The sequence below is a fragment of the Solea senegalensis genome, linkage group LG17 (assembly GCF_019176455.1).
Source record: "Solea senegalensis isolate Sse05_10M linkage group LG17, IFAPA_SoseM_1, whole genome shotgun sequence".
In the NCBI taxonomy this organism is placed as follows: Eukaryota; Metazoa; Chordata; class Actinopteri; order Pleuronectiformes; family Soleidae; genus Solea; species Solea senegalensis.
The window spans coordinates 2,479,468-2,492,464 of NC_058037.1; the positions used below are offsets into that span (position 1 = coordinate 2,479,468).

The following is a 12,997-nucleotide window of genomic DNA, read 5'->3' on the forward strand; positions in this document are numbered from 1 at the left end:
AGGATTCTTTCCTAATGTCTGTGTATAGTGTTGTTGGCAGGGTTTTGGTGGGTGGGGTTAAACGGTAAGAGGCAGGTGAGGAAGCGTGGAGATCCCTCTGTAAGTCAGGGAAAATGTAATGTGAACAGACAGGAGAGGAACAGAGTCATCGTTCAGCTCCTCACTGACACACACACACACACACACACACACACACACACTCATCGAGCAGAATAGACAGACGCAATTGTCTTTGCTGTAAAAGCACTGAGTTAATTTAGTTTCAGAATGAATAATAAGAGTCCGTTTATTCCACAAAGGTCAGCGTGAGTCTCATTGTGCAGCACAATAGTCACTTTAGTCAAACATCAAGCTGAGTGTGTTTGTGCTTTATCAACACACACAGGGTCTGGACACGCACGCACACACCTGCACACGCACACGCATGTGCACGCACAGACGAGGGGGGAGTTTTGACAAGACTAATTGATTTTAAAATCCCTTTGAAGTCAGGAGTGTGTGAAGCATGAAATAGCTTGGTGCTTTATTTTGTTTGTGCTCACACACACACACACACATGTTCGACATTCATGACTTGAGGGGACATTACATTGACTTACATTCATTTCCTGGAGACTTACTCTAACTTTATCCACAATTACGACTGGCCTAATCCTAATCCTAATCCTAACCCTGACCTCAACCTAATCTTAAAACATATCTTCACTTTAAAATGTAGTCATTTACAGTCAAATAATGTGACTGTGTAAACAGGTTTAGGTCCCCACAACATTAGTAATACCTGGACACAGACACACACACACACCAGCCACTGAAATACCACATGTTCTTGCTCCTTTTTTTTTTTTATTCCCGCCAAAATAAAATGTTTAACATGCTGTCAAGGTCACAGAGAAAGGATTATCAAGTTAAGTTATCACTGGTTAGTGAAATCTCACCGATTTAACCATCATCGTCATGTAACTGCAGGAAGAGATGACACAGGAAAAACTGATCAGAATCAGTGCACCAGGCCCCGGGGCCCCTGAAGCCCAAACCTCTGTCTTCCTCTCCCAATATCTTTGCTACTACGTCACTGATCCTGATATTTAAATGAGGCCAAATAAGTGGTTTTGTTGTGTGATATATCTCAGTCGGCCCCTCAAGTGATGTCTTTATAGGGCCCCTTAGGCCATGTTACTACCCCTTGATGGGGCCCTCAGTCAAATAACAAAGTGATATGTCTAATAATGCCCCTCAATCATAATATTACTCTTCTTCTTCTTCTTCTTCTTAGTGTTCTAAGTGTTGCCTGACAAAATGTGAGATTCCTGACATGACGACCTTTGTCCCTCTGTTGATTTGTGTGTGCATGGGGGGCCTTTTCCAGTCTGTGCCCAGGGGCCCACTGGCTCATAACTGTCTCCGTCCCTGAAGGTAACAGACCCTGCAGAATAAGACAGGACACACAAAGGCTTTCCCTGGATTATTCACACATGCAGATATACAACTACTGTACACACACACACACACACACACACTGTGCAGACTCAGCTCCTGCTCATCACTTGTGTCTTTTGAAGGCCGATATCTGAGGCGTCAGCACGGTTCCCTGCTCTGAATAATTCTACATGGAGGATTTCCTTCTATAATGAGGTGTTTGATGGACACAGTCTTTACCTCCACTGTGACCTGATGTTGCTGGTTTTTTCTCGGCTCACGGCTGCGTAAGCAAGAAAACAACGCTCGCGCTCTTCTGATGGAGAAAATGATTGTTTAATATGATCGTTACAGATCTCTTGTCTTTCAGTTTTCTCCAGTGTCACAGAGATGCTCCTCCTGAAGGACATCACACTGCTACAAAGGCTTATTGTGTCTCATGTTTTTCTGGTCAGTGTAGTTGTGTTGTGGTTAAGAGAGTAAATCTGGTCATGAATATAAAGTCCTGCAACTGTGTGCTGTCTCCAGCCTTGGTATATTATAGTTATCCTAATAAACTTTTTTTAAAGATCTAATATGTCAGTGAAAATAAATCCATTGTAGAGCAATTGTCTAGTAATTTAGTTTAATCACAGCATTTTTGTCTCCGCTATTTTTCTCCTAAGCAGTTATGAGTAATCTTTTGGTTATTTCTGTTTTTAGAGCAAAACTCAACTTGATTTATACTGTTCATAATTTGTTGGTGATAGTTTTCTTATGTGGATATAGCAACCAAGCAATACTATGACACATTATTCATCCTTTTTCAGCCTAAAAACAAACCTCTTAAGATAATAATGATAACCAACTTCACTACAAAGCACCAAAGACAAAACATTGCTAGTTTGTCAATTATGTAAAAACAAAGCAGAGAATAAATGTAATAAGTGACACTTCAAGGACCTTCAAATAAAGTCTATAAAGAACTACTTCAGTTAACAAATGCATGTGTTACTGCAACATACAGTATATTTTTCATACATTGCTAATTTAAAGGTCATTTTCTGGAGTATTTTTGACTGTATTGCTTCAAATCCTCTTCACAACCCGATCGTACCTAATTAATTTATGCATCGTCAGTCAGCTGTGGAGCAGACAGGCCTGTAAATGCACCATCCCATCATAATGAATTGATCATGATGCATCAATCAAACTGCTATCTGCCCTCCCTCCCCCATGCTCGCTTGCTAAAGATTCGAGACACGAGACACAGTTGCAGCAACGTTATGGCAGAAAAGACAGTTTGTGGGGTTTAAGGCTGATGCGGAGCGATCCAAGACCAAGATCCAAGACCAGAGTCAACATCGCGGTGCTGCGTTTGAACAGTGGTGACGACTCAGTGATGCCATGGTGGCTCTGTTTCTATTGGTTCACTTTATCTTCTGTATGAACAAGTATAGCATCACTGAAAAGTACCAAAAGTGACCAATGCTGCGTAGTGCTTGTGAATCGGTGTGAAACCAACGCTCTTTGTGAACAAAGACGTAGCTTTGCAGGGAAGTCTGAAGAAAGGGGCGTGGACTTTTGAATTTCAAATGTAGCCTGCTTCCAAGTGTTTTTCCACGATCTCCAACTCTTACCTTTAATCTCACAAAGTGGAAATGAAATGTAGAACTTTTATTAGCAGCTGCCTCCATATTTACACACACACACACACAGAGCAACATTCACTGTTAAGTTTAGGGCTGATGTTAAGTTTTCAAGCTGTTGGTGACAGTTGGAATGTTTTTAACCTGCCATAGAACAGCGCAGACATTCCGTGGTAAGTGTTGTCCTTTCACTCCCCTCTGTTGTACCATGCTGCTCCCTCTCCGTCCACCTCCCCCTTTGACAGCGGGAGACTGAAACAGCTGCTGAGACATAAACAAACACAATTCTTGGAGTGGTTGAATGTATTGTATTGTTATAATGATACTAATACACTGAGCTTATACTTTAGCAGTCATGTGCCACTTCCCGTGCACTATCTGGATGTATTGAATCCATGTTGAGTGGAGTCTCTCTCACAGCAGCAGCATTTACTGACGATCAAGCTTTCGGGAGACGCACACGACGATGACGACTCCGCCATAAAAACGCCATCTGATCACTATTAGCTTTGATCTAATGGCATCGAGCCACTGTTCACCTGGAGGCTCGCCATACAAAATAAATGGCCATCTGCCGTGGGTAGAGTGGCTGTAAACTGCCTCATATGGTCGTATGAAGAGCGAGAGATGACGATTATCACGACGGCATCATCAGTGCTGTCTGCAGGTCTTCATTCTTATTAAAATAAATTCAATTTTATTTCTATAGCACCAGATAACCGTCAGGCAGAGACCTTTCTTACTTCTCTCTCTTTGTCACTTCTCTCCCTTGTCTCTCTACTAAAGCATCATGTTTCTCTCTCTTTACTTTGGCTCCATCCAGACTTAATACTGGATTAAACCAAAAGTGCACGCTTCAGTAATGACATCTGTTTAGACTCTAGAGAAAATACAATGATGGGGAGTTACTGATTGTCTAGGTTTTATTCAGTCTCATTTCTCATGAGAAACTCGTACAGAACAGATGTGTAGAGCACAGGAGTGCTGCTGCTGGAGCTGCTGCTGGAGCTCTGTTATAAAGGGGAACAACTCAAGCCACTTTCAGACGGGAACTCTGGATAATGTCCAGAAAGTTTGCTGTTCATACATGACAAATGCAGAGGGAGAATCTGCAGAGGATCCAGGCGAGGGCTGGTGTCTGGCTGTTTTTCTCAGGAGGGAAACTCTGCGTAGAACGTCTGGAGCAACTTCTGCAAACGTTTGCATTCACACGTTAAATCCCTTTCAACAATTTCTGGAGATTATCCAGACTTCAGTGCATGTCTGAAAACAGCGTATGTCGAACATGTTTCCAGTGTAGGATCAACTCATTGTTGGTCATGTGTGTTTTTATTGGATTTATGTACAATAACAAATGAAATCAGATGAGTTGATTTGCTCCAAATGGCAATTGAATTAAAAACAGTCCTTTATTACATGCATATAAGATCTCACTCATTCATTTTCTTCTACATCTGCCACATGTGGGTGCTGGAGCCAATCCAGTCACTACATACAAGTTACAGAAAACAGGAAAAGAAGAAATGAGATGTGCAGAATGGTGCAGAAAAAGCAATTTAGGAGACAATGATTGAAAGATAGATAGATAATAAGTTAATATTCCCTGAATGCGCTGTCTTAAATTGACAGCTGGGATTAAGGACTCAGTGTGGGCAGAGAGATATAAAACGCTAACCTGAAGGTGGTCAGGATGTGCTCATGTATGAATATTATTAGACTCATAGATTAAATTTGAGTATATCTTGGTATTTATTGACCTTTAAAACCTCTTGCAGTTCCATCTGCAATTTGTTACTACTGGCTACTGGCCTTTATATGTGTGTGTGTGTGTGTGTGTGTGTGTGTATGTATATGTATATATATATATATATATATATATATGTATATGTATGTGTGTGTATATGTATGTGTGTATATATATATATATATATATATATATATATATATATATATATATATATATATATATATGCACACACACACACACACACATTCCTATCTACTCTGTCATCCCTATCTCTGTGAAGGGTAATGACACTGTTCCAGATGGCATGTCTACCCGTGTGTGTGTGTGTGTTGGCAAGGTTTGAAAGGGATCCTCTGTCTGTCTCTCTGTCTCTCTCTCTCTCTCTCTCTCTCTCTGTCTCTGTCTCTCTGTCTCTCTCTCTTACAAAAGAAAGAGTCCAGTCAGCACAGCTGTCTGTCTGCCTGCTGCCTCTCTTCTCCAGCATGTCTCCATTAATCCCAGAGTCGTGCTGCACAGTGTTGGCGTGTGCTCTTCCTCCGCTGCTCCATTTATTCCCGCTCTCTTCATCTATCAGTCTTTTTTCCCCCACACTTTCTTCCTCTCCGTTCTCATATTCAGCCTCATTCTCCTGCTGATTCTACTCTCTCTGATCCCTTTCTTTCTCCTCCCACTCCTTCTCGCCTCCTCTCTTGCCTCCTAATCTCCACCCTTCTGCTCCATCATTGTTTTCTCTTGGTTCCTTCTTCCCTGGTCCTCTCTCTCTCTCTTCTCTCCCCCACCACCCCTTCATTGCTGTGTAACAGACAGTGACATGTTTGGCAGTTTCTCTGCTCTCCCCACTCAGAAGGAATTACTGTCCTGACCCACTTCCACATGCAGCTGCTGCCACATCTACAGTGCTGTGGAATAATGTGTCACAGAGAAACATGTGACACTTTTGGACTAACTTATCTCAACATGTTTGGAGAAACGACTGCTTTGACACGTTTAAATCTGGGATTGCATCCATAAAATGTATTAATAATGAGTGGTTGCAATAAGGAAGATTTAGTATTGAGCCACAACATCTCATCTCTGTGTGTACTGTATGTGAGAGTGTATACAATATGAAAGTACACTTGTACCTTTAAACAATTATATACCTTGTAATAGGTCAGGATTTTCCATTTCATATATTTCCGTATATGAAAGCATGTTCTACTTTCATTCTATATGTTCATACTGTGCATGTATGTTATTTCATAATTAAACGTCTGATACACACTTACTACTACTTAATACTGCATATTTGAAAGATAATATCCCCCTTTTTTAAACACCTTGATGTTTCATATTTATAACATTCACAGTAAAAGTCCTCCGATGCCTCCTTTACACTGAAATGTGCAGAATTTACAAAGCAGCCACTGCGACATGTTGATTATCTGCACCTGTCGAAATGGCCGCTGCATCAAGGGCCCACTGTCAGCAGAGGAGTTTGTCTCTTTTCTTTTTTTTCTTCCTGCCAGTGACTTGTGTTCAGGGTCACAAACCTGACGTTAACAACCCACAGAAGTGCAACACAAGCACCTCTAAAGTAAACTTGCACTACAACACCTCTGAGACGGCAGCAGCTGAACAATGTCAGGTGCAGACTCTGTGACAAGGCTGCCAAAAAACGAAATGACCGCGTTCAAGTGTCATGTTCATATTTCTGCTGATATGGAGCTACAGTGCAGGATTAAATCAAAAGTCTGCTGCAAAGACAGCGAATGCCACTTGTGTTATTTGACCTGTGGTTGATGGACACACACAGGTCTGTGCAGCTATTCTTTCATTTACTTCCGTTTATTAGGAAAACGTTATTCCTAACTTTAACCATAACCAGTTAATGTCTAACCCTAATCTTCACCATTCAAATCTTAGTCCTAAACTTAACCAGTACCTCATCAATGACGCCCAGGGTTTAGTCTCCATGAGGACGACTGGTCCTGATGCAGAGGAGGTAAAATCCAAGTTACACACACACACACACAGACACAGATGGACAGTAAACCTGGCAGGAAAACATGGATCCGTGCCATAATCTGTCGACGCCACATTTGTCTGCACTCTGTGACATTGCAGACCTCGCCGCTCTGAGAGTTTCACACCCCGCCTTCACTGTCTGCTCGGGATCGTGCTCCCACGTTCCCACACCGGCAAGTGTTGTGTAGCTGCTTTTATGTCGAGTCTGACGGCAGCTTCATTTTTCTACATGGTTTCGTCTGACCGCTTCATCATTCACTGGAAACTCAGAGTTCTGATTTAAACAATGCATTAGAAGTGAAAACTGTGTATTTACAAAAAACCTAAAACTATTTTAAAAGCTTAACTGCAGCAAAGACGAAAGGATCACCGGGATTAACACTCGGAACAGTGGAACAGACACGAAATTCCAAAGTGCAGAGGTGAAAACATCTGGAGTGTGAACTACAGTCTTTTCAGGTAACTATTTTTTTTTCCCTAATTCTGTTCAGCTTTTCAGGACAAATGTAATTGGAAGACAGCAAATAATTTAAGAAACACGGTTATTTAAAACGTATTCATGTAATAATTTAAGTTTAATGCAAGTAATGTCCATTTTTCTCCGTGCCTTAGTTCCATAGAGTGAGAAAAAAACCCATTAACACCTGTTTGATGAGATAAACATGCCATTTATATGCTGGTTTTTTGAGCCTACTTTTACAAATTTGACTCCTTCAGCCATTAAATGTTGTTTGACCTAATGTATTTTCTTCTGCCTGCTGGGATTTTACACTTATCTTGTAATTAAAAGTCAAAATATATCTAATAAAGTACATTATTATCATAAACAACAAAATGATCTGACGCTGTGTTTATGAACACATTCTCTTGCGACACTTATTAAATAATGTTTATGTTTATGATTATGATTTATTAGGCAGCAGAGGAAAATGTATTGCTCACAGGCATTTCAGTATTTGATGTGGGTGGTTTTAATACAGGATTAGTCACAGTGTTGAATATCAAAAAGGAAAAAAAAAAACCTGACCTTAAAGATAAAAGGATATAATTATAAGATTTGTTTTTTTTATTAGTATTAACATAAATACTTAAAGGTGCAGTATGCGGGATTTAGCGACAAGTGTTTAGTTGGTCCATTAACAACATGGTGGTGTCCATCGAGAAGACCTGACACTGATGACGATATATAACTTCTTCTGCTGTAACGAGAATAGAAAGAAATGGGTAGAGAATTGTGAAGATGTTGAGGAACAATATTAAAAGTGTTCCAAATACCAGACGTACTGCGGTTAAGCTGCATTTCCACAAGCATAGTAACTGGTACCAGGTACTTGTTTTAGTAGATGCTATGCGTGATGTCGATAGACTGCCGGCCACTGATTGGTCAGAGTGCCGTCACAGGAAGAGAACTGTAGATCAGTTAAAAAGACTTAACAATCCTAAAAACATGTGTTAATCTCCAACAACTACCTGAGAACTGTCTAAAATCTCAATATTTAACAGAGGAGTCTGGTGTGTTTAGCGACAGCACCGCTGATCGCGATTGCGTCACAAACCTTGCTGCTGTATTTCAGTCCAGTGACTAGAAAACTAGAGTTTTCCCACATCTACAGATAGATTTCAGAAATAATCTTTCTGAGTTTTTGTGTGGATGAAGGCATATTTTATCAGATTCCAAAGCTACATGTGTACATAACGTCAATCAACTGCTCAGATTGTTGGACAAAAACATTTTCTCAACATATTCCATTCTAATAAAGTGTTCTGAAGTGAGCGGTGTATTTCACTTGGCTGATGACTCCTGGACGTTGCTAATTTCCCCAGTGTCATCACTTATTAAATTCTCTGTCCCCGATCTAATGATGTATGTTATTGGCTTCTAATGAACACATCTGGCTCTCACACGTTATCTGGATTTGAAAACTCAAGTGACATGAGCAGCTTCTTGGTTATGTCACCACAAAACTCAGCCACAATGAGTAGAACCTGGTTTGTGATAAAGGCCATCAATTAAAATACACATGGTTTAAAACGCAAGCTAATTTAAAATAAATATGACCAGAAAATGACAGGTGGTTGATTAAAAGTAATTGATTTTCTTTTACCTCCATATTTATTTATTTATTTATCTTTTTTTCTAACACATTTGATCCAACTATTCATCATTTTCTGGGCATATTTATTGGCTCCTAAATGAACTTGCATAATTTATTCATGAATTAGTTTTAATTATTTGCACTTTTGGTCTTCCATATTCTCACGACCACCAAAAATATATCCATTAGAATATCCAGTCATTAACTACAGTTTTGGCTGAGTCATTCATGCTGTTCACGTCAGCGAATGAAAAAAGACAACATACTATTGTAATTAATTGGTGTACTCTTAAGTTTATAGTTTTAGTGAAACTTTTGCATCTGAACTCTGATTCTTGATTTTAAATGAGTGAATATGCAAGATATTACAAATTTGACGATGAGTGTGGAATAAAACACACAACATTTCAATAAGACCGCAACAATTTAGAGATTGGGCTTTGAACAAACCAGTATTGAAAACGTTCTGGTGTTTTTCCACTGTACAGTTTGAGCACAAAACTGTTGTGATATTGTTTCCTATGCGACGCACACAAACACACAAACAAGTGACGAGCACAACAGTTATTAGAATCAGTTAATCAAAAAGATTTGTTCACAGTACTTGACACAGTCATTTAAACGAAATACGGGTTGCGATTCGGCTCACGATCACTGGTTTTCAGCAGTCCTGTCTCTAAATACACCAGACTTCTCTGTTAAATTATGACATTTTAGATTTATTTTACTACATATGTGACGCGCTGGTGAAATATCAGGATCATGAATCACCTTCTTCAAAACACAGTAAAAACTGCTTCCTCAGGATTAAGGCAAGCCCAGAGCTAGCTCATTTTCTGTCTCTTATCTCCTCCCTCGCGTTCCTGCAGTGGAGATGCAGCGCTCGGTGTGGTTAATGCTGGTGACCCTGTGGGTGTCACAGACTGTGGAGAGCTGCCCCGACGTGTGTTCATGCTCCAGGACGTCTGATTCACAGAAGTCAGCGGTCAGCTGTCAAAAGAAGGGTCTCGACAGTTTCCCCTCCAATCTGCCTCCAGATGCTTGGATCCTCAAACTTGGTGGGTGCTTTTGTGATGATTTATTTATAATTGTTGTGATGTTCTTGATGACAATTTATGACACACAAGTGTGTGTGGGAATCCATAAGAAATGTCCACGCCTGTGTGAACAGGTGAGAATGATATCACAGACCTGCAGGCTGATGCTCTGAACTTGGTTCCAAACGTCGAGAGTATCCTCCTGGAACACAACGCCATCAAAACAATCCACCCCCAGGCCTTCTCTGGTGCAGTGCACCTGAGGCTTCTCAATCTGGAGAGGAACCACATCACCAAACTTCCACCTAGAGGATTCAAGGTAAATGATTTGCATAATCACACTCCCCGTACAACGACACTGCAATGATCCTTTCTCTTCCCTTGTTTGTTAGGATCTCCTGAACCTTCGCTTCCTTATGCTCGGACAAAACCAGATTGGCCTCCTCAAAGCGGACATGTTTGCTGGCATGAAGAACCTGTCAGATCTTGACCTTCCGCTCAATTCGTTGACCTCGCTCCCACCTAATGCATTCAAGCATCTCACTTCCCTCAAAGTTCTGGACCTTTCTCTGAACGTCATTCAAAGAATGTCCCCAAAGGCCTTCACTGGCCTCCAGCAGCTCATGTTTCTCAACCTGGACAATAACAGGTCATAACATGTGTCCTCATTAATGTGGATGTGTTTCAGTAATGTCTTACTTTTTTTTTTCCCAACCTGATTTGCCGTTTCTCAAATCCAGTCTGAAGACCATTCCTGCTGGAGCATTCAAGCCCCTGCGATCTCTAGAGATGCTGGTTCTAGATAACAACCTTCTGTCCTCACTGAAGCCGTCAGCTTTGGATGGTCTGGACAACTTGCAGGTATCACAGAATGTTAGAGTTTACACATAAATGGATGATAGAATAAGGCTAATTTGAAGCTTCATTTCCAAAAAGCTGTCCGCTGCAGTTTGCTGATCTACCACTAGAATTCAGCTACCTTCATATTTGACCAAGTTCTCATTGTGGCCCAGTTCAGACCTGGTATTATCATCCGTCTTATATCGCATGTGAACAGAGTTGAGTACCACTGTTCTCACCGTGGATTAAAGGTGAGACGGTGGTCTATAATCCGTCCTGAAGACAGATTGTGTTCTTGCAGCTCAAGAATTTGGTCACATGTGTCCTCAATCCACCTCTGAATTAAGTTTGTGAGATCTGATTTGAGTACACATTCAGGACGGTTGGGAGTGTTCAGTCCCGTTCTTCAAATCTAACACAATCTGCACATGATCAGATCACTCAGGATGGATATTAATACCAGGTCTGAACAGTGTCTGAGAGTGCACAAAACCTTCTCTGTGTACCTACTGTGTGTCCTCTAAAAAGATGAATGAATGTGCTGAATATTTAACCAGGAACTCTACCTGCGGAAGAACAATCTGGAGCAGCTGCTCCCTGATGTGTTCAGCAACATGCCCAAGCTTTCTCAGCTGGCTCTCAGTGGAAACCGCCTGAAGACTGTGAATGGAAACATGTTCATCCATATGCCGAGTAAGACTAATGCCAGCAGGTGGCCTTTTCACTGTCCCATTTTCACAGGCGCAAAGGAGTGAGTGTAATGACTCATTCCCTGATACATCGTTTCAGTAAACCTCTTTCTTGTCTTGCTTCTCTCAGACCTGAGGAAGCTGCATCTCCATGACAACCCGTGGCGGTGTGACTGTAACCTCAGCTCCTTGGTGCAGTGGCTGAAGCAGACGAAGGCCGCCCTGTCTCCTCGGACAGCCATGAGATGTCTTAGTCCTCCGGAGCTCCAAAACAAAATCCTCAGCAGTCTCGGCGATGACAAACTGCTCTGTCATGTCTAAGACCAGAACATGTCAAAGACCATGACCTGGGCTCTGACCGCAGATCCAGATAAACTTTTATTTACTTACTTTACTTTGTAACCTATTTTCTTTTTAGAGAGAGAGAGAGAATTTATTTGTTGTGGGATTTCTCAGAGCTGAAAAAAAGTCAATATGTATTTATTTTAAGAATAACACATTGACATGTTCAGCTATAGAAACTTTGGTTTGAGTTATAGATGTAGCTTCATCTCATACTGTAGCATGAAACTCTTCAATAGTAAAAGTATGAAAACGCTTGAGACCGGCAAACCACTGGTGATATATGCAAATGCTGTCCTTGACTAATTCAGTATTGAGATTAAAGGCTATAATATTGATTGCCAGTAGGTGTTGAATTTGTGGATTGGTAAAACGGATCTGAGACACTTTGGTTGGTGCATTGCTTGCATGTCAAAGTTTACTTTTTCCCTCTCAAAGGCTTAATTTGTTAACTTTGGCTAAAGGCCATCACTCCTAGACACAGTTGGGAAAGAGAGGAGTGAACAGACGAGTTCCCTGGGCAAATTTTCCACACTGTGAAATCCCTCTGCACTGTTTTACTGGTCTTAGTAGCCATGATAACTCCCCTCCCAGCTCCCAACATAAGCTTTGTTACTTCTAGACCAGATGGACTGTCTGTATTCTGGCCTGGAGCCACTTATTTGGCAGTTGATATTCAAAGAACTGACTGAAGAAACAACATAACTGACTCAGTGGAAAGGCTGTGAGTGAGCTCCACAACACGTTTTCCACTCTTCTCAGTATGGAATGCAGCTGTTGCCCTGCGTCTTCCTCTAAACCTCAGTCGGATGCACTGGCTTTAGGTTCAGTGACTGAACATCCACAGGAGGGAAGTGGAGTGAACACGATGGGAGGAACAGCGAGGAGATGGAGACGGAGAGAAAAGGAAGAGGAGTATGCTGTGATGGGATGATGGGAGGGCTGGCAGAGAATGATATCCTGCACCAAAACCTTGTGTTACTGACAAGGTGACTCCCACCGGCCTCCACACACAATGGTTTTGACGTGAAAGCCACAGTGTCTTCCATTCCTACAGAGGGAGATAATCGCCATAATTTCCACCTGCAATAAACCTGCTATTATATGAAAGTGCCTCTAAGAACAATATAATAGCCATGCATTGTTCTGATACGTGGCTTTTCCTCACCTCTGCTGGTGTTTCCAGCTTATT

The 12,997-nt window shown here is 41.2% G+C and overlaps 1 protein-coding gene across 1 annotated transcript; it reads left to right on the forward strand.

The window, feature by feature from the left end:
* The first annotated feature begins 6,986 nt into the window (after positions 1-6,986).
* si:dkey-1j5.4 (leucine-rich repeat-containing protein 15) lies at positions 6,987-12,513 on the forward strand. Its single transcript, XM_044048684.1, has 7 exons — positions 6,987-7,260; positions 9,767-9,955; positions 10,069-10,253; positions 10,327-10,583; positions 10,675-10,795; positions 11,332-11,467; positions 11,594-12,513. The coding sequence occupies exons 2-7, from the start codon at positions 9,772-9,774 to the stop codon at positions 11,782-11,784; spliced, it is 1,074 nt and encodes a 357-aa protein (XP_043904619.1). The 5' UTR covers positions 6,987-7,260; positions 9,767-9,771; the 3' UTR covers positions 11,785-12,513.
* Positions 12,514-12,997: the final 484 nt, after the last annotated feature.

Bases quoted from the DNA above. Each gene is read 5' to 3' on its own strand.
- si:dkey-1j5.4 (XM_044048684.1), top strand. From the start codon at position 9,772: ATGCAGCGCTCGGTGTGGTTAATGCTGGTGACCCTGTGGGTGTCACAG. The intron at 9,956-10,068 runs GTGGGTGCTTTT...CTGTGTGAACAG, and splicing joins TGCTTGGATCCTCAAACTTG to GTGAGAATGATATCACAGAC. The intron at 11,468-11,593 runs GTAAGACTAATG...TGCTTCTCTCAG, and splicing joins CATGTTCATCCATATGCCGA to ACCTGAGGAAGCTGCATCTC.